Genomic DNA, 23,861 nt, shown 5'->3' on the forward strand with positions numbered 1-23,861 from the left:
ACGAGATAGAAGAAGTATTAGGATTACAGGTTGCCAAAAAAATTAAATACCTAGGAATTTGGATTACATCAAGATGTTCGACCCTGAAAGATGACAATTATATTCCCTTAATTAGAAAAATGAAACAAGACCTAGATAGCTGGAAAAAAATAAGATTATCACTCTTGGGCAAGATAGCCACAATTAAGATGAACATCCTCCCCAGAATATTATTCTTATTCCAAAATATACCGATAAATTTAGATAAAAATTTTTTTTTAGAATTAGACAAAATCATCAGGGAATTTATATGGGAGGGGAAAAAATTGAGATTTTCCATTAAAATTTTAAGGGGCAAAAGAGATATAGGCGGATTTGGACTCCCGGATTGGGAAACATACTACAGGGCAGCTAAGCTAGTTTGGTTAAGAGACTGGATCACCCTGGAAAATGAGAGGATTCTCACTTTAGAAGGCCATGACTTGCAAAAAGGCTGGCATGCCCACATTTGGGACACGGAGAAGAAAAGGAAGACACATTTCCATAGACATAAAATTAGAGACTCCCTGATACAAACATGGACTCAGATTAGGCAGAAATATTACAAAAAAATTCCAAATTGGCTCTCAACGATGGAGGCCCTAACCCACCCAAATAGGTGGGAGAGGGAGAAAATGGGCAGATACAAAGATATTTTGGACGAAGGAGGGAGGCTTAAGCCAAATGACACCTTACGAAAGCAAGGAATAATTTTAGATTGGTGGACCTACTCACAAGTAAAATCCAGATATCAGAGAGACAAAGAACAATACGGTTTAGAACTTGGACCAAATGGATTGGATAAAGTCCTGATGGGAACAAATAAAAAGATTCTGGCAAAACTATACAATTATCTATTAGGCGACGATAAGTTCGAAGATGTCACAAAGAACCAAATAATTGCATGGGAGAAAAATATAGGACGTGATATAAATTTTGGGGAATGGGAGGAGGCATGGAACAGAAATCTTAAACTCACTAGAGCGGTGGCATATAAGGAAAACCATTACAAAATGTTGCATAGATGGTACCTAGCCCCGGCCAGACTTGCAAAAATATATCCCAATATACATCCCACCTGTTGGAAATGTGGCCATGGTCAAGGCACCTTCTTTCACATGTGGTGGACATGCCCTGAAGCGAAAGGATACTGGAGTAAAATTAGGAGGTGGTTACAAGAAATAATTGACGAAGATATTGAACTAACACCAGAGATTTTCCTCCTGGGAATAATAAAGAAGTCATATAGAAAGGAAATGACACATTTAATGATCCACATAATTACAGCCGCTAGATTGGCATACGCACAGTACTGGAAAGAGAAAACTCAACCACCAGAAGAGCTTACAATTAAGAAAATACTCGAGTGCGCAGAGATGACTAAATTAACTTATGAATTAAATGATGAGAAGTCAGTTTACTATATGGTATGGAAAAGGTGGTACAAGTGGTTGCATGACAAAATGAAAGAAAGATCTAAAGGTGTGTTAAATATTGGTTAAAAGTGAGTTGAAATGTCACCAAGTACTATTGATGTAAATAGTTAAAACACTGCACATCCGATACAAATTGAAAGTGTTATTATACTTATGTGTTTTATGTTTCTGTTTGAATGTTTGTTTTTCCTTTTTCTCTTTTTTTTTATTTTTTTTTATTTTTTCTGTTTTGTAAAAAACCTCAATAAAGTTTCTATAAAAAAAATAAAATAAATACATTGTAACTGAGAGGTGGAAACTGGACTAGAGAAGGATTTAGACTCCATTTTGTGCCGCTACAGAGAGCTCCCATATGACTGCAGCAAAATGACAATTTTCAAAGGTATTAATTTTGGGTGGGTCAGGGGACTCCTGTAAAAGGCCAAAATGTATTAAGTCTGCACATTGTTTAGCATAACAATTTATCAGTATACTGTAAATCCTCGCCCCAAATAATATTCACTTCTCCTTCCCCATCAGATAGTGCTGCTTCCCTACATTTTCTGCTTCACTAAGAAACCAAAATGCAAACAAAACTCCTCTACTATTCCAACAAATGCAGATTACAAGAAGCTAAAATTAAAAGATAATTCAAACTTTTCTTTAGCACAGTTTATTAAAATGATTGTGTAATGCTTCAAGAATTCACGAAGTGAATTAATGTCCAACTTAGACCCAATATCTCTCAGTGTCTATTAAGGGGGAGAATTTCTGAACCTTTTTCTCACAGCCCTATGGTATAGGTATCTTTACCAATAATGGGGAGGTTTGTTGCAGACTGATCCAAATTCAAGGTTGCTTGAATTTGGATCAGTCTGAGAACTAGCTCTTACACCCTTCCTTGTCTTAACATTGCAAATGTGGTCTCTTATGTTTATAAAGTCCTTGGACAGCAAAGGCGATTAACAAGCAAGTACTGGAGCACATAACACCAGACATGTCATTATAAGGCAAAATCACAAAACTGTGTCTCACTTACTTCACTGGACTTCACTGGAGAAAACAATTATGTTTGGAAGAGTTAGCAGTAAAAGGAAACCAGGCCATCAAAGAACATGGTGGCTGGACACTATCAAAGCTGACACCAGCCATAGCATAGAAAAACATAAAGAAATAGTGCAAGATTGGAAGATGTGGAGAGACCTGGCCCATAGAATTTGGAATTGGAATTTGGAAGAGTTGGGGGTGGGAGGCACCGTGTTGCGGTGGTTCTCCTCCTTTCTCTCCGACCGGTCGCAGTCTGTGTTGGCAGGGGGGCAGAGGTCGACCCCGAGATGCCTCATATGTTGGGTGCCACAAGGGTCGGTCCTCTCGCCCCTTCTGTTCAACATTTATGTAAAGCCGCTGGGTGAGATCATCCGTGGTTTCGGGGTGAAGTACCACCAGTACGCTGACGATACTCAGCTGTACATCTCCACCCCAGACCACCCCAACGATGCCCTTGAAGTGATGTCCCGGTGCCTGGAGGCCGTGCGGGTCTGGATGGGAAGGAACAGGCTCAGGCTCAACCCGTCCAAGACTGAGTGGCTGTGGTTTCCGATGTCCCGATAGTCAGTTGATGCCATCGCTGACTATTGGGGGTGAATTGCTGGCCCCCACGGAGAGGGCTCGCAACTTGGGCGTCCTCCTGGATTCACGGCTGTCTTTAGAAGAACACTTGACAGCCGTGACCGGGAGGATTTTCCATCAGGTCCACCTGATTCGCCAGTTGCGTCCCTTTCTGGATTGGGACTCCTTAAACATGGTCACTTATGCCCTCGTCACTTCCTGCCTGGACTACTGTAACGCTATCTACATGGGGCTCCCCTTGAGGAGCACCCGGAGGCTCCAACTGGCGCAGAGTGCGGCTGCGCGGGTGGTTATGGGAGTGACGTGGCGTTCCCATGTAACACCTCTCCTGCGCAAGCTGCACTGGCTCCCGGTGGTCTTCCAGGTGCGCTTCAAGATTTTGGTTACCACCTTTAAAGTGCTCCATGGCTTAGGGCCTGGTTATTTACGGGACCGCCTCCTGCCGCAAACGGCCTCCCACCGGCTGGTACGCTCTCACAGAGAGGGACTCCTCTGGGTGCCGTCGGCCAAACAATGTTGGCTGGCGGCCCCCAGGGGGAGAGCCTTCTCTGTGGGGGCACGTACTATCTGGAACGAGCTCCCCCCGGAGATACGGAGGATCCCGGATCTATGCACCTTCCACCGCACTCTCAAGACCTTTTTATTTCACCAGGCTGGTCTGGCCTAACTTCTCCCATTCTTTTTTAATGTAAATTTTAATGTAAATTTTAATTTGTTCTTAACCTGGGGTTTTAAATTTGTCTTGGGCTAAATTGATTTAATTCGATTTTACTTCTGCTCTTAAATTTTTGTATTCTATGTGTTTTATCTTGTGCCTGTTCACCACCCTGAGTCCTTCGGGAGTAGGGCGGTATATAAATCAAATAAAATGAAAATGAAATGAAATAAAATAGAATTGTCAAGTCGGACTTGACTGAATGGATAAAATCATCATCATCATCATGTTTACAAAGATACTTAAGTGTGTATGTACATACATATTATATTGTCATTTCCTTAAGTATTACAACCTGTAATTTAACAAATAAAACAGATGTATTAATGGCAAAAATCCTTGCTCATGAAGCACTCTAGAGAATACAAGTTCAACAAAGTGACAATTGATCACTTCTTAAGAATTCTGTCCATGCATTTCAAAAGTAAATATTAAACCTGGAGTACCTGATTATGCATTTCTAAATTAAACATATGCTTGGAAATCAATATACCTGGGTAACTCTTGAGTGGCAATAAAGGCTCAGTAAGATAGCCCACACAAACCATCACAGCATCAAAAATGGTTGAGCTCTGCTTCCCATTGGCCTCTGTAACAACTTCCCACTGGCCAGTGTTAGAAAAATCAGGACACTTCGTTATGCTGATCACTTTTGTCTGAAACATTTCCAGAAAATAATCAGTTGAGATGATCCAAAAAGGACTGAACTTGCAAATACATCTGGCTTTGAGTTCATAGGCATCTTTTTAGATTAGAAATAGATGAATGTACGAATATAAACAAAAGTGAACAAGCAAAATCATATATTTGCTCTGGAAAGTTTATACTTGGAGAGGCAAAATCTGTGTTTGAGTTTCACTGAACCAAAGTCTCTAGAAATAAATGTACTACTTCTTTTTAATGTGAACATTCAGCTAATATTTTTAAAGCTTACCTTTATTTGAATGTATTTCTGGAGATCAAAATATTTTGTGTACATCCTCAGATATTCCAGGAGTTGGTGATGGGACAAGAAGGCTGGAAAGTTTTCTGGATATGGAAAATCTGTGAAGGCAGACATCTCCTTAGAGCTGTTACTGACCATTGACCTGTACATGCTGGGTCTTCCATCTTCAACATAGTCCTATCCATAAAATATTACAAGATTATGTATTAAAAAGCCAGTTTGTTAAGGCATCAGACTAGAAACCAGGAGACCGTGATGCTTGGGCAGGGTTCCAAAAGGAATTTGAAATCTAAGCTTCTTAATTTAAAAAAGGGGTAAAGTGCAATTTTCTTGAGTTTAGACAGATTCAGGTAACACTTTCAGACATATTTGCCATTTAATAGACATAAACTATGCCATTTTCAGATTAAGCACAATACTTGTTATGAAAAGGATATGTGAGGTGATTAAAGAAGGCTAACTGCAATTCTATTACCTGTAGGCAATATCTGTTAAAATACAAAGATTTAGACCCAAAAACCTGGAAGGTGGCAGATAGATCAAATACTTGGAAGCTGAGTACATTCTTTCATGATTTGCCCACTGAGAATAAAATATGGAATTTATTTTGCACAATAAAGGGTATAACCAGTGGTAGGATTCAATTTTTTTAACAACCGGTTCTGTGGGCATGGCTTATTTGGGTGGGTGTGGCTTGGTTGTCATGTGACCAGGTGGGCATGGCTAACTGATCATGTGACTGGGTGGCCGTGGCTATGTGTATAGGGACTACTCAGAGGGCTGAAAAAAGTCATTTCTGACCGGTCCTTGCACTTTTGACTGGTCCTCACACTTATGACCATCCTCACATTTATGCCCGTTGCAGCATTCTTAACAACCATGTCACTCATTTCACAACTGCTTCTCTTCACCATGGTGACAAGATAGGGCAAAAAACTAAAATGTGAGGATAGTCGTAAGTGCGAGGACTGGTCAAAAGTGTGAGGACCAGTCAAAAATAACATTTTCAGCCCTCCGAGTAGTTCATATGCACAAAAGGACTAGCCAGAGGGCTGAAAAAGTGATTTCTGACCCGTCCTCGCACTTTTGACCGGTCCTCGCACTTATGACTGGTCATCATTTATGCCCGTTGCAGCATTCTTAACAACCGTGTCACTCATTTCACAACTGCGGTGCTTCATGTGACCGGATGGCCGTGGCCAGGTGGTCATGTGGCATCGCTTCGTTGCCCTAATGACAGTTTGCTGCAATGGTCATAAGTGTGAAAAACGGTCATAAGTCACTTTTTCCAGTGCTATTGTAACTGTTGTAAGTCAAGGATTACCTGTACAAAAATACAAAAAGCTTCTTTGCTTGCAAAAAGCTGCCCTAAATACCAATCATTAGATTAGAAATACCTGCAAACTGGAGTTACAAATTAGGGAGGGTGGCAGAGCACCTTGAGGAATTAAAATAGTTAAAATGCAATGATAACTATCAGCAGCCAACTCTTGCTCATAAAGTGAAACCCTTTAGCAGAAAGATCATTTAAGCTCTCCAGAATGAAGCAAAGGAGCAAACAGAGTATCTGTTGCTTGTTAAACCAATTACCAGAACAAATAAACACAGAGCTAGTCAGATTTCCAAAGCTGCTTCTTTTCAGGAACAGAGATTAACATTTTTCCTTCCAAACAAAGCTGAATAGGGAAAATTATCTCATCACTAAACACAGGATTAAACATCACCAAGCACAGAATTAAACTTCACCAAAAACCTGTTTTAGACCAAAAGTCAGAAAGGGTATGTAAACTCACGTTTGAATGTCAATCTGTTTAAGTCTTGCTGAATGTCACTCATCTTGGTTCTTTGTCATTAAAAGCTTCTGCTTCGTTATTCAATTATTTCTTCAAAGTGCTGATCATTGCACGCTGGCTGGAAGAACTCCAACAGGGGAGTATTTCCTCCCAACAGCGGTGTAAAAAGCTTAAAACAACCCTTCCCCTTTAAGAAAGTCAAGCAAAAAAAAAAAAAAAACACCTCTGGAAGCAACAGCAGGCATACTGCTGGAGAGGCAGTTTCTGTAAGCAGGGCAGTAAAGATTAGGCTAGGAAACAACACCAAATGTTGTAATTCCTTACAGGATTAACCCTGTAAAGTGGAAAAAAACAAAAGGAGATTTCTTTTAAGAACCGGTTCTCTGAACTGCTTAACTACTTAACTACTTAACAACCGGTTCTACTGAATCGGTGCGAACTGGTAGAATCCCACCGCTGGGATAACAGTAAAAAGAAACAAATGAAATGATATTGATATTACTGTGTACATGACATAACTCCTCATAAGTTTACGCTTGGAGAACATTGAGGTTAATATGTAGAAAATTATGGGATTTTGCCATTATTTTGCAGTATTATGTTTTTTCCTTATATGAAGTATAACTGTGTGTGTGTGTGTGTGTGTGTGTGTAGGTGTGTATTATACAGTTTGTTCTTTTTTCCATCTACATAGGTGCAGTGGTTAGAATGCAGTACTGCTGGCTACTTCTGCTGACTGCCAGCTGCCAACAGTTCAGCAGTTTCAATTCTCACCAGCTCAGGGCTGACTCAGTCTTCCATCCTTCCAAGGTCAGTAAAAATGAGGACCCAGATTGTTGGGGGCAATATGATAACTCTGTAAACCTCTTAGAGAGGTCTGTAAAGCACCATGAAGTGGTATATAAGTCTAAGTGCTATTGCTATTTAAATAAAGAATTGGGAAAATAGATGTTGTACAATTATTAAATATTTTGAAAATATTTTGAAATTATTGGTAGGGTAAATACTGTATATTGAATACTTTTCATCAGGACCTGCTTTGGGTTTAAAGTTACTTTGCGGTTTAAATAATAAAACTTGTAATAATACACACAGTGTGAACATTCAGTTGTCTCTTTTCATAGTTAAGCATCATAACACATGGGCATGGTAGAGATGAGTCTACACTCTACTGTCATAACTTACTGTGAATCGCCACAATCCCCCTATGTCATCACTTTGCTCAAAACAGGTTGGCTCTAGTCCCTCTTCCAAGCAGCACTTAATGGAGGTCAGTCCACTCACACCGGCTCCAACAATGGCTACCTTTTTCACCATGATTTCTTGCAATAAGAAGAGCAGAAATATATGGGGTTACTATTTTAAAAAAATGAAAGTAGCTTCCTGTTTCAACTTGTCATGACAGCTGGTTGGACCTTTCTTAAAAATTGTGTTTAACTTATACTTTCAAGTCTGAATTCTGAAATTTGCTTTTCTTACACAGAAAGTTTCATTCAAGGTACTTTTATTTCCCAATTTACGTTTATAGCTTCCTTTCAGTAGAATACCTCTGTCTGTTTCAAATATCCTCTGGGTAGAATAAAGAATAGCACAGTTGGAAAGGATCTTGGAGGTCTTTTAATCTACCCCTCCTACTCAAGCAGAGATTCCATAGTATTTCAGACAAATGGTTGCCCAGTTTCTTGTTAAAAACCTCCAGTGGTTGAGTATCTACAACTTCTGAAGACAAGCCATTCTACTGATTAATTGTTCTCATTGACTGGTAATTTCTCCTTATTCTAAGTTGGATCTCTCTTTTTTAAGCTTCCATCCTTTACTTCTTTTCCTGCCCTCAGGTGCTTTTGAGAATAGGTTCATCCCCTCCTCTTTGTGACAGCTCCTCAAATACTGGAACACTGCTATCATGTCATCCATAGTTCTTCATTAAACTAGACAATCCCAGTTTCTGCAACTGTTCAGCCTCCAGTCGCCTAATTATCTTTGTTGCTCTTTCTGTGCTCTTTCTAGAATCTCAACATCTTTTCTGCATTATGGTGACCAAAACTGGATGCAGTATTCCAAGTGTGACCTTATCAGTGCAGTATAAAACAGTGCTAACACTTCACATGATATTAATACTATCCCTCTTTGATGCTTCCTTTCAGTAGAATACCTCTGTCTGTTTCAAATATCCTCTGGGTAGAATAAAGAATAGCACAGTTGGAAAGGATCTTGGAGGTCTTTTAATCTACCCCTCCTACTCAAGCAGAGATTCCATAGTATTTCAGACAAATGGTTGCCCAGTTTCTTGTTAAAAACCTCCAGTGGTTGAGTATCTACAACTTCTGAAGACAAGCCATTCTACTGATTAATTGTTCTCATTGACTGGTAATTTCTCCTTATTCTAAGTTGGATCTCTCTTTTTTAAGCTTCCATCCTTTACTTCTTTTCCTGCCCTCAGGTGCTTTTGAGAATAGGTTCATCCCCTCCTCTTTGTGACAGCTCCTCAAATACTGGAACACTGCTATCATGTCATCCATAGTTCTTCATTAAACTAGACAATCCCAGTTTCTGCAACTGTTCAGCCTCCAGTCGCCTAATTATCTTTGTTGTTCTTTCTGTGCTCTTTCTAGAATCTCAACATCTTTTCTGCATTATGGTGACCAAAACTGGATGCAGTATTCCAAGTGTGACCTTATCAGTGCAGTATAAAACAGTGCTAACACTTCACATGATATTAATACTATCCCTCTTTGATGCAGCGTAAGACTGTATTGGCCTTTTTGGCAACTGCAGCATACTGCTGGGTCACATTGTTGTCTATTAGAATACCCAGATTCCTCTTTCAGTTATTGCTGTTGAACCAGGTACTGCCTATTCTATACCTAAGCATTTGGTTTTTCTTGCCTGTGAAAAAACTTATTTTTCTCACCACTGAACTGCATTTTGTTGAATGTTCAAGTCTATCAAGATCCTTTTGGATCTTGAGCCTATCTTCTAGAGCAGGGGTGTCAAACTGGCGGCCCACAGCCTGCATGCATCATGCGCAGGCCATGCCCATCCCAGCTCCACAAAGGGGAAAAACATCACAAAATGTCACATGACAGCAACGTGACACCACAAGTTTAACATCCGTGTTCTAGAGGGTTGGCTATTCCCCCCAGTATCTCTAAGCTTGATATCACTATGTAGGTTATAAAAAGGGTGCATAATTGAAAAGAGGTTTGCAGAAGGTTACATTTCATCAATAGATTGTTGATCAATTTCACATGGCCTGTTAATAGATGATCATTTACTAGAATTCTTGCAAAAAAAAAAAATGCGGAACAGGATAAATGCTTTTATCATGGTTGCTCTGCAGACCCATGCCCAAGCTTGGTACATGATCTTGTGAGACAAACTGTGGTGAATCACCCATACGATATAGTAGTATATGTATTCTGGTTGTTTATTCTTATTTCTAACAATGCAGACATTCAGATATTATGATTAATTGTATTGATTATTCATATTTTGATTACCTCTAGTATAACTTAAATGCAGTACAGTCATTTTTGAGCATAAATGGAATATAAGTAGGAAAATTTATAGGAGGCAGAAGAACAGGTAAAAGTCACAGGTCACGAAAATATAAATAAAGGAATTGTGCAGATAAATAGAATTAACTGAAAAGCTGAAATTAGAACTGACCAGGAGACTCTAGTCTGAAAGGAAGCGATAACTAGATATAAGCAGCAATTGTATGATTCCCAGGGAGAGTCAATCTAACCAACATTAGCAAACATTTTTGAGGCAGCAGGTGCATCCTCAAAGGCCTGGCTTGGGGAAAGACACCATATTACCAAGCAAAGCTTCCTTTGTTGCATGATTGTGTGTATCTGAAGGAACATTGCTCATACATGGATCTTTTTAATACAGCTAGGTGATGGTCTCAGCTTGGGCTATTCAATCTCTCTGCATATCTATCTTGCAGAGCAGGACTATCATCCAGATTTGTATAGGATCCAGATTTGTATAGGATACATATAAACAGAATAGTGTCTTAGTTTGTGCATAAGAATTCTTTGAACAATGGAAGCTTTGATACACCCAAATGTTTTTAATGTTGGAAATATTGTTAGATATAAGGACTTACTAACAGATAAAGGGGATTTGAAAGGGAAATGAGAGTTGGAAGAACAGGGGATTGAGATGGATTGGTATATGTAGATGCAGATGCAAACAAGATATGAAAAAGATGCTAAATTTATGGTTTTCACTTAGAAAAAACAGAGTTGGATGGGATACTTATGGGAACAGTGGATAAATTAATTTTAAAAATCTATATTTTTTTACTAGGCATTCAACTGGAGGAGGAGCAAGTAAAGAAAACAATGATAGCCTGGGCAAAGAATTTTGGACATTCAATAGATCTAGATAAATGGCAACAGTTATGGGAAAGGAATTATAAATTAACAATGTCCGCTGCATATAAGGAAAATCAATATAAAATGTTTTATAGATGGCATATGCCACCTGAGAAACTGGCAAAAATGTTTAAAGATAAATCAGCTAAATATTGGAAATGTCACCAGTTACCAGATTCTTATTACCATATGTGGTGGATATGTCCAGAAGCAAAAAATTATTGGAATACAATTAAGATATGGCTGGAAGAAATGATACAACAACGTATTGATTTAAAACCAGAACTGTTTCTGTTGGGTATCCTGCCAGAAAAAATTAGCAAAGAAAATATTTATTTGATTATACATGTAATAACGGCTGCAAGGATTGTTTATCCACACATCTGGAAAGCAGAGAAAATACCTTTGGAAGGAAAAGTAATTAAACAAAATTTAGATTGTGCAGAAATGAATAGATTGACTTTGATGATTAAAGAAAGAGGAGATTCAGAATACTTTAAGATATGGAATCAATTTTATTATTGGTTAGAAAAGAGATACAAATAAGTAAATTAATAGTTATGTATAAAAATGCCATAATCAGAATATTTTGTTAGTGATGAATTGTTGTGATTGATTCGATGAGAACTAAGACAGAAGAAATAATAAAAGGAAGAACAATTGGAGACAACACCAAGATGTCACACGGAAAGAATGACTGATGTATTAAATGTTTGTTTGTTTAAAAAATTAAAAAAGTTTTTTAAAAAAGAATTTCTGCACAACAGTGCATATTATTGGAGAGATGTCAATAGTCATATATCTTGGCAAATTTTATACTAAGTCCCAAGTTTCTTGGAAATGGAAGTGAGAAGTGATTTAACTTATTACACTCACAGAATATCAAAATGTTCTAATGATTTTATTTGGGTTAGATTACAGTGTTACAGGATATGATAAATTAGTATATAGCAAATGATTATGTACTGTATGGCTAACAGGGTGAAAACACAGATTCATATCTGTGCCAATAGGAAGATTGAAATTAGTCAGATTAAGGTATTCAGGTTTTGTGAGTTAGAAAAAACAATGCAGAAGATGAGATATATAGAAAAAGAAAAAAGGAGGAATTTTCTAGTAGTTTGTCCCAAGAATAAATGTTATGTTATCTTTAATAACCTTTCAAAAAGAAAGTTACCCGAGATACAAAAGTAGTCATCAATATAAGTATCCAAAATTGTAAAGGCATTGATACTATCCTCCTAATGCCCAGGGTGATTTACTTCATGCCTTTAAAGTTTGACAGAGTAATATTGAGGGCTCCAGAATCTCTCTATGCTTTCACATAATCAGGTTTGATTAGTGTGGAAATACTTATAACTTAACAGTCTAAAATATCTTAATTAGCCATTAAGTATTTATTGAAGACTAAAAACTCTGTTTTTTATGTAAGTATAAAGGAGGGCACAAAAGTATTGGGTGAATGATGAATCTATATGTGAGTAACTGTGACACTAACTGTGAGACAGATCTTAAAGTCTTAGTGGACAATCAATTAAATATGAGCCAGCAGTGTGCAGTGGCAGCCCAAAAAGCCAATGTAATCCTAAATTGCATTAACAGAGGGATTGAATCAAGATTACATGAGGTACTAATACCACTCTATAAAGCCTTAGTAAGACCACACCTAGAATACTGCATCCAGTTTTGGTCACCACACTATAAAAAAGATTTTGATTCTCTAGAATGAATGCAGAGAACAAGGATGATTAGGGGACTGGAGGCTAAAACATATGAAGAATGGTTGTAGAAACTGGGTATGGCCAGTCTAGTGAAGAGAAAGACCAGGGATGACATGATAGCAGTGTTCTAATATTTGAGGGGCTGCCACAGAGAAGAAGGGGGTCAAGCTATTTTCCAAAGTACCTGAAGGCCAGATAAGGAATAATGGATGGAAACTGATCAAGGAGAGATTCAACCTGGAAATAAGGAGAAATTTTCTGACAGTGAGAGCAATCAATCAATGGAACAGCTTGCCTCCAGAAGTTGTGGGTGCTTCACAGTGGTGGACTTCAAATAATTTAATAACCAGTTCTCTGCCCTAATGACCGGCTGGGTAGGTGTGGTTGGGGGGTATGTGACCGAGTGGGTGTGGCCAACTTGATGTCACTCATATCGAGGGGCACTTAGCCTCGCCTGGCCTCTTGTGACCATGGGGATGCTGCAACAGTTGTAAGTGTGAAAAACAGTCATAAGTCACTTTTTTCAGTGCCATTGTAACTTTGAATGGTCACTAAATGAACTGTTGTAAGTCAAGGATTACCTGTACAAAAATACAAAAAGCTTTGCTTGCAAAAAGCTGCCCTAAATACAAATCATTAGATTAGAAATAGCAGAATACACACTGAAGATCAATGAGTCACAGCTGTCATGGAAAGATATACTATTCTGTCTGAATACGTTCCTTTTCCTCAGCAATACCTGCAACCCAGAGTTACAAATCAGGCAGTGTGCCAGAGCACATTGAGGAATTAAAATAGTTAAAATACAGCCAACTCTTGCTCATAAAGTGAAACCCTTTAGCAGAGAGGTCATTTAAGCTATCCAGAAAGTGGGTGAGATATTTGGGCTACCAAATGCCTAGCTAAAGAGACAAATTAACAAATTAACATCTTGAGTGAGGGCTAATCCCATTCTGTCTTTGTTCAGACCTTGCTGCAGGGAATTTTTGCCCATGAATATAGCTATCTATCTCTTTATCTCTTAAATGCTGACATCTGCTGTGGATTATTAAGGAAGGTGGGGGCTGCTTTCTCCCTCTAAGAAAACATGTTTCTCCATTTCTCATCCAGGGAAATATATTCTTCCTTTTTAATATCTCTCAAAATATTTCATTCTTCTAGGAGAAGGGTAGGTGCTAACTTTATACAAACATGGTGTCATGTTACTATACCATAATATTATGAGAGCAAACTATAACAAATTGGAAGGAGGATCCACTTATTATCAGTGAACAATCATGTAGCTTGGCCACTCTGAAGCAATGCAAGAGACTCCTGTCCTAAAGGTGCTTTTTCAAGAGGCAACTGGACTTTCTGGAAACCAAGAAAGTCCAGTTGCCTCTTAAAAAAAACACCTTTGGGACAACCATGACCTGGGCGATTGAAGAATACTCATAGACAAGTGATTCTTGTGCTCAGTGAACTAACAAAGCACCTAGGAGAAGCAATCATTAGATCTATTTGCAGTACTTAAATATACCAGCTGGTCTTATTCATTTCACAAGATATCCTAAGGTAATCATCCAGATTTAAGGAAAATCACATGCCCTCAGAAAGGCAGTAAAAAAATTAGACAGAATGCCAAGCTTGCATCCTGCCTCTCAGCCATTTCTTCTATGGCTATGCCAACCGTTCTGTAAATAGCTGTTCAAGCCCCAGGAATAAAAATACCACAAAAAACTCAAGGGTGGGTGGGGACGACTCCAGAGAAACTCAGCTACAGACAGAAAGTCTGGGCATACTGCCAAGAACTGTTAAGGCTGTTACAATGTAACAAAGCTTAACCCCAGAGGCAGTTTCTGAAAACACTTAAAGCACCAAGAGTGGCAATTAAGATAAGGATTAGGCTAGAAATACAGGCACACTAGAATCTTTCCTTCCTGCGTTCCTTGCAGGATTAGCCCTGTAAAGTGGGAAAATATTTCTTCCAACAACTGGTTCTCTGAACTGCTCAGAAAATTAACACACTGTTTGGGAGAACCAGTGCAAACTGGCAGGAGCCCACCACTGATGCTTCATCTCTGGAAGCTTTCAAGAAGAGACTGGACAGCCACCTGTCAGAAATGGTATAGGGCAGTGATGGCTAACCTTTTTGCCATTGCGTGCCAGGAGAGGGGGGCGGGGGAGGGTCATGCATGCACATGCCCATGCACATGCGCGTGCAATCCCCCCCCTGCTCCTGGCACATGATGGCCTGATAGGCCCGTTTTTCTTTCTTACTTGGTTCAAGATCCTCTCTATTTATCTGGGAAGAGCGAAAACAGCCTTTCTCACTCTCTCGGAGGCCCTCCAAAGACCTGAAACAGCCCATTTCCCAACTCCCAGTGGGACAGGAAGTGACATTTTTTGCTGTCCCCAGCCTCCAGAGCCTCTCTAGGAGTCTCTAGGAGCCTCTCTAGGAGTCTCTGGAGGCTGGGGACAGCAAGAAAGTCACTTCCTGTCCCACCGGGAGTCGGGAAATGGGCCCTTTCAGCCTCCATAGGGTCTCCAAGGGAGTGGGAAAGGCTGTTTTTGCCCTTCCCAGATAAATAGAGAGGATCTGGAGCCAGGTAAGAAAGAAAAATGGGCCTCCCCCCCCCCCAGGCCCTCCAGAGGCAGGAAACAGCCTGTTTCCCTACTTCTGGTGGGCCCAGAAGGCCTGAAAATCAGTTGGCTGACGTGCGCATGCACCCCAGAACTGAGCTGGCGTGCCCAATAATATGGCTCCGCATGCCACCTGTATAGGGTATAGGGTCTCCTGCTTGAGCAGGAGGTCGGACTAGATGACCCAAACGTCCCTTCCAACTATTCTATTCCTATTCTTATTCCTATTCTCATGGCTGCAAATTTCCACCAATGTTCAGTATTAATAGTTTTCTACCCTTAAAGCACAAGAGCCCCACCATGAGGAATGATATGGATAGGACAAAAGGCATAAAGAGTCAGAGGGTGAAAGATAACTGTGGTCAGTTCCTCTCCTATTAAGAAATGCGTAGTTGAGAGTATTAAAGTAGAGTCTTTCTGTCTCCCAGATAATAAGTGTGGCCAACATTCTCTTCACAACTCTATAAGGCATAGGGGATTCCTTCTCTTTGGCACCAATTACTATATCACTGATGGCATCTTATTTGCAACTGATGCACTGCTTCACATGATATGGTAGTATGGTGAAAGAAAACATTCAGCTTGAAAAGACTGTAGTGTTGGCTGGCAGTCCTTCTGTTTGCTTTACTGCTTCTTTTTGCTGAAACACATATTCTTATCTTGAAAATATTGCATAACTTTTTGAAAATGGATTGTTCCCAGCCATTTGGAAATCCCTCCATTACAAAATTAATTGAGTTTCAGGATCTTGAGGTTTTCCTGCACTTAAACCTGTACATTTAAAATATCACTTGGATCAGCTATAGTCCTCATGAAATGGAAATCCTCTCACTTAACTTTTAACTGATAATGAGTTGGCATTTCAACTTTCAGTTAGAGTTCAATCAGCTTGTCAATCAGAAATAGTAGCTGACTTTGTATAAAATATACAAAAGAATGAAGGCTATTGCTTAACGCATTGTAAGCCGCCCTGAGTCTCCGGAGAAGGGCGGCATATAAATCAAATTTTAAAAAAAAATAGTAGCTAGAAAGTTGTACTAATTGTTAGAAATATATGGCTATTTTTCTGTATTGAAATTAAAAGGAATTCTGCTGATAACAAAATTATAGGTACAGTTTGAGGTAGAATAACATCTCTTTTCCATTCTTTAAAGAGATTTTGCTTTCTAAATGCAAAGTGCAATATATACAACCTTGGTTTACAGATGTGGCAACTTTAATATGTGTGGATCGAGAGTCCATACATCTTAAAGCCAAGTTTGGAAAAAAATAGTTTAGAGAAACAGTTGATAGTACAAATTTTTCCCAGTAAGAGCTCCCGTTGTGACGAAACAACATATAGGGAAGAAACAGGGTTGATTATAAGCTGCAGGAAAAGAGAGCAAATATTGTAATAATCCTAACATTTCAATGTAAAGTGTAAGTGTTTTTTACACATGGGAAAAGAAGCAATTAGCAGAATATTGTCATACATATATTGACGTATATGAAAGTATAGGGGAAAATCATAACAATTATACACAATATTAGCAGAACTCGAAGACTGAGATGGTGAATACAGTAAATCAAAGATGAAAAGTAAGCATGAACAGATGAATTAATAAATTTAAAAATAAAACAATACCTTTATTATGACAATTTCAGATGTCTTAAAAAGTATGCAAGCTTTCAAGTTCTCCAGTACTTTTCTTCATGCAAGACTGTAAATACAGCAATTGGTTAGTAGATAAAGTGAAGAAAAAAAATGATGATAAACATAAATCTACACTTATGGTATGGTGGCATATTTTTATGGTATTCTGGTTAAAATTTTAAGGAGTGGCTTATCCACAGCTGGGCTCATCCACAAATACATACAAATAGTCTTAAAATAAATCTTTTTTTTTTTTTTACAGAAGGAACAAGATAGGAATGAAGTGAAATTTCAGAAATAAGGATGCTGCCAGAGATTTTGTTGTATGTTGTATGTAGTGTCAAATTATTTTCTTAATTAAAATATTTGTTAAGATAAAAAAGAAATATGAGAAAATAGTACTGTGTGTAGCAATTGTGGCAAGATTATTGTACACACAAAGTTGGGAAAATAATAAATTGCCCAGACTAGAAGATTGAATTATAAAATGAAGTTTGCAGAAAGGCAAACTGACCAACTTGATCAGGGAAAATACAATAGAGACTTTTAAAGGATTGGAAACTTTATATAGAAGTTTTGCTGAAAGAAAAAAAGACTGAACTGATGATTTATGGATTTGGGGATTAAAAAGGGCTGAAGAGGAAAGGGCAAGAGTAAGAGGCAATTACTTAATAGAAAGGTGGAAGTCATAAATCTATGCTTTCTTCTTTCTTTTCTTTTTTCCATTATTTTTTCTTTATTTTTTATATTTTTATTGTATTGAAAAATTATCATAAAAATATTATAAACCAGTTTAAAATATCAATTATTTATCCATCCATTAAAAAGTGTGGTAGAGATTATAAAACCTTCAAGGGAAAGAGTCATGATTCTTAAGTGGTTGCTTACCTTTGTCTTAGCTTGTATCTCCAACTATAAGCAAGCACTCCTAAGAATTAAGTCTGGTTTCAAAATTTATCCTTAAAAGGATATGTAGGTTAAAGTACCAGACTTCTCCTAGGAGGTGAAAAGTGAATGATTTGCAAAGAAGTAAAGAACCAGTTCACATATAGACACCTAGAGTTCCCACAGAATTTCTTTTGGGGTCTTCATTGGCTACTTCCTCTGGGTACAAATTTAAGCTACTGCGCCTATTGCAGCCTAATATATTCAGGCAAAGCCTTTATTAGTTTCATGTACAGAAATCTCTGGACAGCCAACATGGTGAGATAGTTTAATGAGTTGTAAAATGAGTGAGAAACCCTGGTTTTAGTCCCCATTTTGGCATGAAAACCAGTTAGGTGATTTTGGTCATGCTCTGTCCTCTTAGCTCTAATTAGTTTCAGGCTCTGTGACCTCCTGGCTGGAAAATCATCATAAGCTTCATTGTAAGAACTAGGTGAGTACAGTGGGAAAACAAGAAAAGCCTGCAACTAAGCAGAACATGGTATGAATATGTGCTGAAATTAATGATTGACAATCCATATAGTATCATCACAAAATATACAGTATATCACCATAAAGACATATAAGATTACTGTACTTTCTGTATTCAAAACTGTTGTAAAGGCAAATTATAGTTATTCTAGTCAATTGGCAAAATTAATTCTCCCTGTATTATGTAATTCTAAAAAGCAATAGAAAAGGATTTCAGTGACAAATCAATCCCTAGCTCATTCAGCAGCAAAATTTTATTTATTCTCATTATGCATATTTTTTTCTACTTTGGAATGTCTCTAGCAGAAGACTAACAGATTGTCACAATCTTACCTCATTTCAGAAGTCCCCTTCAAATTTTCTTCAATTTCACAGGCTTACATAAATTGCTTTGAAGGAATTGCTTTGAAATGCAGACAGCACAGTACTGCAATGGATATGTTGCAAGACTGTGTGAAAGGGTGGAACTGCTTTTTCTGAGAGGACAAAACAAACATTCTTTTGATTAGCATTGGATTACACAATAGAGTTTTGTAAACTTACATGATCCACATGTGGAAAGAAGCTGTTTAATCAGATTCAAAATGATCAGAGGAATCTCTGACATTTCAGCCAAGAAAAAAATGATAAGCATGGGCATTTCTTCAGTTTTTTTCCTGGTGAAAGGCATTAAACACCTATTTAGCTAGAGTTTAACACCCGAAAGTTTTGTTGCAGACAGTAGCAAAAACATTCCACACTTAAATATTATGATTAAGGACTTACCTGGACTGCTAGGTTGCCTCATCAACAGAATGGGCAACAGCTGTTTCTGGAGGCATAATAGAATAAAGTTCTTTATTGGCCAAGTGTGATTGGACACACAAGGAATTTGTCTTGGTGCATATGCTCTCAGTGTACATAAAAGAAAAGATACATTCGTCAAGAATCATAAGGTACAACACTTAATGATAATCATAGGGAAACAGTCAATATAAATCTTAAGGATACCAGCAACAAAGTTACAGTCATACAGTCATAAGTGGGAGGAGATGGGTGATAGGAATGATGAGAAGATTAATAGTAATGCAGACCTAGTAACTAGTTTGACAATGTTAAGGGAATTATTTGTTTAGCAGAGTGATGATGTTTGGGAAAAACTGTTCTTGTGTCTAGTTGTTCTGGTGTGCAGTGCTCTATAGCGTCATTTTGAGGGTAGGAGTTGAAACAATTTGTGTCCAGGATGTGAGGGGTCTGTAAATATTTTCACAGCCCTCTTTTTGACTTGTGCAATATACAGTCCTCAATGGAAGGCAGGTTGGTAGTAATTGTTTTTTCTGCAGTTCTAATTATCCTCTGAAGTCTGTGTCTGTCTTGTTGGGTTGCAGAACCAAACCAGACAGTTATAGAGGTGCAGATGACAGACTCAATAATTCCTCTGTAGAACTGGATCAGTAGCTCCTTGAGCAGTTTGAGCTTTCTGAGTTGGCACAGAAAGAACATTCTTTGTTGTGCTTTTTTGATGACGATTTTGATGTTAGGTGTCCATTTTAGATCTTGTGATATGGTTGAACCTAGAAATTTGAAGGTCTCTACTGTTGATACTGTGTTGTCTAGTATTGTAAGAAGTGGTAGTATGGGAGGGTTTCTCCTAAAGTCCACCACCATTTCTACAGTTTTGAGTGTGTTCAGTTCCAGATTGTTCTGGTTGCACCACGAGGCTAGTTGTTCAACTGTTGTGTCATCTTCAAACTTCAGTAGTTTAACAGATGGATCGTTAGAGATGCAGTCATTGATATATAGAGAGAAGAGAAGTGGAGGGAGCACATAGCTCTGGGGGGGGGCTCCTATGCTAATTGTACAGGTATCTGATGTGATTTTGCCTAGCTTCACCTGCTGCTTCCTGTCTGTTAGGAAGCTGTGATCCACTTACAAGTGTGGTCAGGTACTGCTAGCTGGTTTAGCTTAGTTAGAAGAATGTCCGGTATGATAATATTGAATGCTGAACTAAAGTCTATAAAGAGGACTCTTGCGTAGGTCTTTGGAGATTCAAGATGTTGTAGGATGTAGTGCAGAGCCAAATTAACAGCATCATCTGTTGATCTATTTGCTCGGTATGCAAATTGCAGGGAGCCATGATGGTTTTGGGGGACATTACTAGCCTTTCAAAGGTTTTCATAACTACAGATGTTAGAGCAACTGGTCTGTAGTCATTCAGTTCCTTGATGGTGGGCTTCTTCAGCACTGGGATAATAGTAGAGCGTTTGAAGCAAGAAGGAACATAGCACATCTCTAGTGATTTATTGAAGGTACGGGTAAAGATGGGGGCCAATTGGTCAGCACAGACTTTTAAGCAAGGAGGAGTTATCTTGTCTGGGCCTGGAGCTTTTCCTGGCTTTTGTCTGTGAAATAGGTCTTGTACTTCCTTTTCTGTGATCACTAGGGGTTGTGAACCCAATGGGATGGGTCAGCTGTAGGAGGCTTGGCTGTTGTTGGTGTGTCTGAGATGGGGGTTGTGGAGATAGGTGGCTGTAGTTTTCTTTCAAACCTGCAGTACAACACGTTCAGGTCATCTGCCAGTTGTTCATTTCCTTCAACCTGGGAAGGAGGTTTGCCATAACCGGTGATATTTTTAAGAGTTTTCCACATGTTTGCTGGTTCATTTGTTGAGAATTGATTCTTTAGCTTTTCAGAGTAGCTTCTTTTTGCTGCTCTGATCTCCTTTGTTAATACATTTCTGGCCTGATTGTACAGCATTTTATCACCTTTTCTGTAGGCTTCCTATTTGGAACGACGTAGCTGCTTAAATTTAGCTGTGAACCAAGGTTTGTTGTTACTGTATATTTGCAAGTTCCTGGTCGATACACATAGGTCTTCACAAAAGCTGACATATGATGTTACAGTATCTGTGAGTTCATCTAAGTCTGCAGAGGTATTTTCGAAAACATTCCAATCAGTGCAGTCAAGGCAGGCCTGTAGCTTTAACTTTGCCTCCTCAGTCCAGGTCTTCACTGATTTAATTGTTGGTTTTGTGGTTCTTCTTAGCAAGTGAACGTAAATTTGTCAGGAAGATTGAAGGCAGAGCAGTTCTATTTCCCCTATTCCTTAGCCTGTTCAAAATTCCCACCCTTTTACCTTGTCTCCATTTCCTCTGTTTGTTTTGTTTTTTTGTAATCCATAGCTCCGGGGAATTTGCTTCTTCCTGTGTTAGAATCTCCTCCGCATGATTGTAAAGATGGGGTGGGAGGTGGGGGGGGTGAGATCACAGAAAGTTGCTCCTTAAAGAAACATTGCTTAATTCTTAGCAGATGGTTTCGTGAGTAAGAAATCTGTAGTGATGTTTTATGCCCTGGTTCTTCAATTTCTGTACAGGTTTACTTTTTCTTTACATATAAAATGTACAGTAAATTGCCAAATTGTGGTACTTCCAGCTGGGTGGGAAAATCTTATGTTTTATTGTCATAGGTTCATTTTTGGCAATAAAAGTGAAGATATGGAATTTAAACTGTCAGAAAGTTCATTTGGTCTAACTTTTGGGCTATACATCAAGTAATAATTGTGCAAAGGTGATTGATTTTTGAATTTTAATAGAGATTAAGTTACTGAGGAATGTATTTGCTTTTGCATTTTTTAAAATAAAGTAAGGATGTCAATACAGCAATCTAAAGCTAGAATTAGGACAACCTTTCCAATCAGGTTTTTACAAATGTCATTGGCCATATTAGTTAGGAATTTTGAAAGTTTCATACCTAACATATCTGAGATGTTAGGCTGGCTCTCAAACCACTGATAAGGGGGTAAGGGCCCCTTAAGAAAAGTTGGATGAGAATTGGTAACCTGAATCTATACATTTTGTTATCCTTCAAATGGATCAGGTGACTGTAAATAAACTTTCAGGTGTTTGGAGGCATTTATATCGGCATACTGATGAGTGCAGGAAGGATTAAGTGCTACTTTCTACTTGGCAGTTCTTTTCAATAAATACCAAGTTTTGCATTCATAGGAGCTTGGAAGATTTTAACAATGTGATGGTAAGAATTACTTAATGGAACTGTGCTTTAAGATCACTCGTCACTTCTCAAATAAAAACAAAATACAGTAGAACTCTTGATGCATAGCTCACTTTTCTAGGCTATTTAGAATACAACTAAACAGTTCACCGGAGTATTTTTATATTGCAGAAACTTGTTCCCATGAGGAGTAACTACAGCATAATCAGTTGTACTGTAACTTTCTGCAGTTAAAACAGTTTAACACTTCAGTACTTTAAAAAAAAAATGACTTTGTCTTGTCTCCTGACAAGTCCCTGGACAAGTTCATGACCATATTTTCAAAGTGGTTCCTCATTGCCTTCTTCCTATGGTTATGTAAGGGTAATAGATCTAAGGTTACCCATCTGGTTTTGCGCCTAAGGCAGGACTAGAACTCACAGTCTCCCAGCTTCTGGTCTAATGCCTTTAACCACTATGTGGCAGGGATGCTATTCAGCAGGTTCTGACAGATTCTGGAGAACTGGTAGCGAAAATTTTGAGTAGTTCAAAGAACCGGCAAATACCACCTCTGGCTGGCCCCAGAGTGGGGTGGGAATGGAGATTTTGCAGTATCCTTCTCCTGGAGTGGGGTGGGAATGGAGATTTTGCAGTATCCTTCCCCTGCCATGTCCACCAAGCCACACCACACTCACCAAGCCACACCCACAGAACCAGTAGTAAAAAAATTGAATTCCACTACTGGTATGTGGCTATTGTCTGTATGATTAAGGTATTTACAATCTGCATCTGCCCATATGCTACTCACAAAAAATAGCCTATCCCATAATTAAAATGTAGCTTGAGCTGGCGGAACTGTTCTGATTATTTTCTATTCCTTTTAACAGAAACGTACAAAATAGTTTGAATGTGAGGTCCTTAGAGCTCAAAACAGCTGCTTTGGGTGTCCTCTGCAAATACAATGTTTAGAAGAAAGTACGTAGTTTTGCTTCATATTTGGGACAAAATATGACCTTTTTGAGTGGTACTGTTTAAGCATTCTCTGTTGTTCTGGAAAATTCATTTGACCTTTGAATAAAAGCAAAAACATCCTTGGTTGGCCTGTATATCAGCTGTTACTGGTTGAGGTTGAATGGGATGACCTGGAAGGAAGCGTGGAATGCTGGCACAGGAAGCAGAACCAAGCACATTGTATCTCAAGGAGCCATTCTAGCTCTGTCTCTGCCATTTGTAAGAATCCTACGATTAGATTGCTGTGGTGGAATTAGTGATATATCTACTTGACCACCTCTAGACAACTCCACAGTACCAGCCCAATTTTGTTCAAGTATGCTACATTTGTATTTTAGTATTAAAGGAGTGTGGTGTAATAGATTACTGATAAGTGGGAAGGGAAAAGGCTGTATGTTGGCATAAATCTCTGTCTTGTTAATATTAACTTAAGGATGTATTAAGAAACCTAAATTATTATCCCTGTTAGTTTGGTTGCTAGCACTTGATTTTATGTTTTACTGAACAGCTGCTGGAGCATATATTTAAATGCTGATTTTTATTGTCATAGAGTCTGTCGAAATAATAATGGGGTGAGAGGGAGCAATAC

The 23,861-nt window shown here is 38.5% G+C and overlaps 1 protein-coding gene and 1 long non-coding RNA gene across 3 annotated transcripts in view; one reads left to right on the forward strand and one right to left on the reverse strand.

Moving 5' to 3' along the window:
• Positions 1–19,056, reverse strand: part of LOC117661221 (flavin-containing monooxygenase 1) — a 42,625-nt gene extending 23,569 nt beyond the window's left edge. The window contains exons 1-5 of one of the 2 annotated variants that reach the window (XM_034409839.3): positions 18,627–19,056; positions 16,869–16,944; positions 7,702–7,838; positions 4,712–4,900; positions 4,271–4,433 (exon numbers count right to left, since the gene is read on the reverse strand). In XM_034409839.3, coding sequence (XP_034265730.1) covers positions 4,271–4,433; positions 4,712–4,900; positions 7,702–7,833 — 484 coding nt within the window. In that variant the 5' untranslated portion in view covers positions 7,834–7,838; positions 16,869–16,944; positions 18,627–19,056. Of the gene's footprint in view, positions 1–4,270; positions 4,434–4,711; positions 4,901–7,701; positions 7,839–16,868; positions 16,945–17,765; positions 17,836–18,626 lie in introns of those variants that run through there. The other variant, XM_034409840.3, reaches the window with a different exon arrangement.
• LOC148114747 (uncharacterized) lies at positions 5,888–11,654 on the forward strand. The gene is made up of 2 exons (XR_015733212.1): positions 5,888–7,326; positions 10,834–11,654. It is a non-coding gene; the product is annotated as an uncharacterized LOC148114747 (long non-coding RNA).
• Positions 19,057–23,861: the final 4,805 nt, after the last annotated feature.

This window comes from Pantherophis guttatus, chromosome 3 (genome assembly GCF_059756535.1).
Source record: "Pantherophis guttatus breed Tessera chromosome 3, ASM5975653v1, whole genome shotgun sequence".
In the NCBI taxonomy this organism is placed as follows: domain Eukaryota; kingdom Metazoa; phylum Chordata; class Lepidosauria; order Squamata; family Colubridae; genus Pantherophis; species Pantherophis guttatus.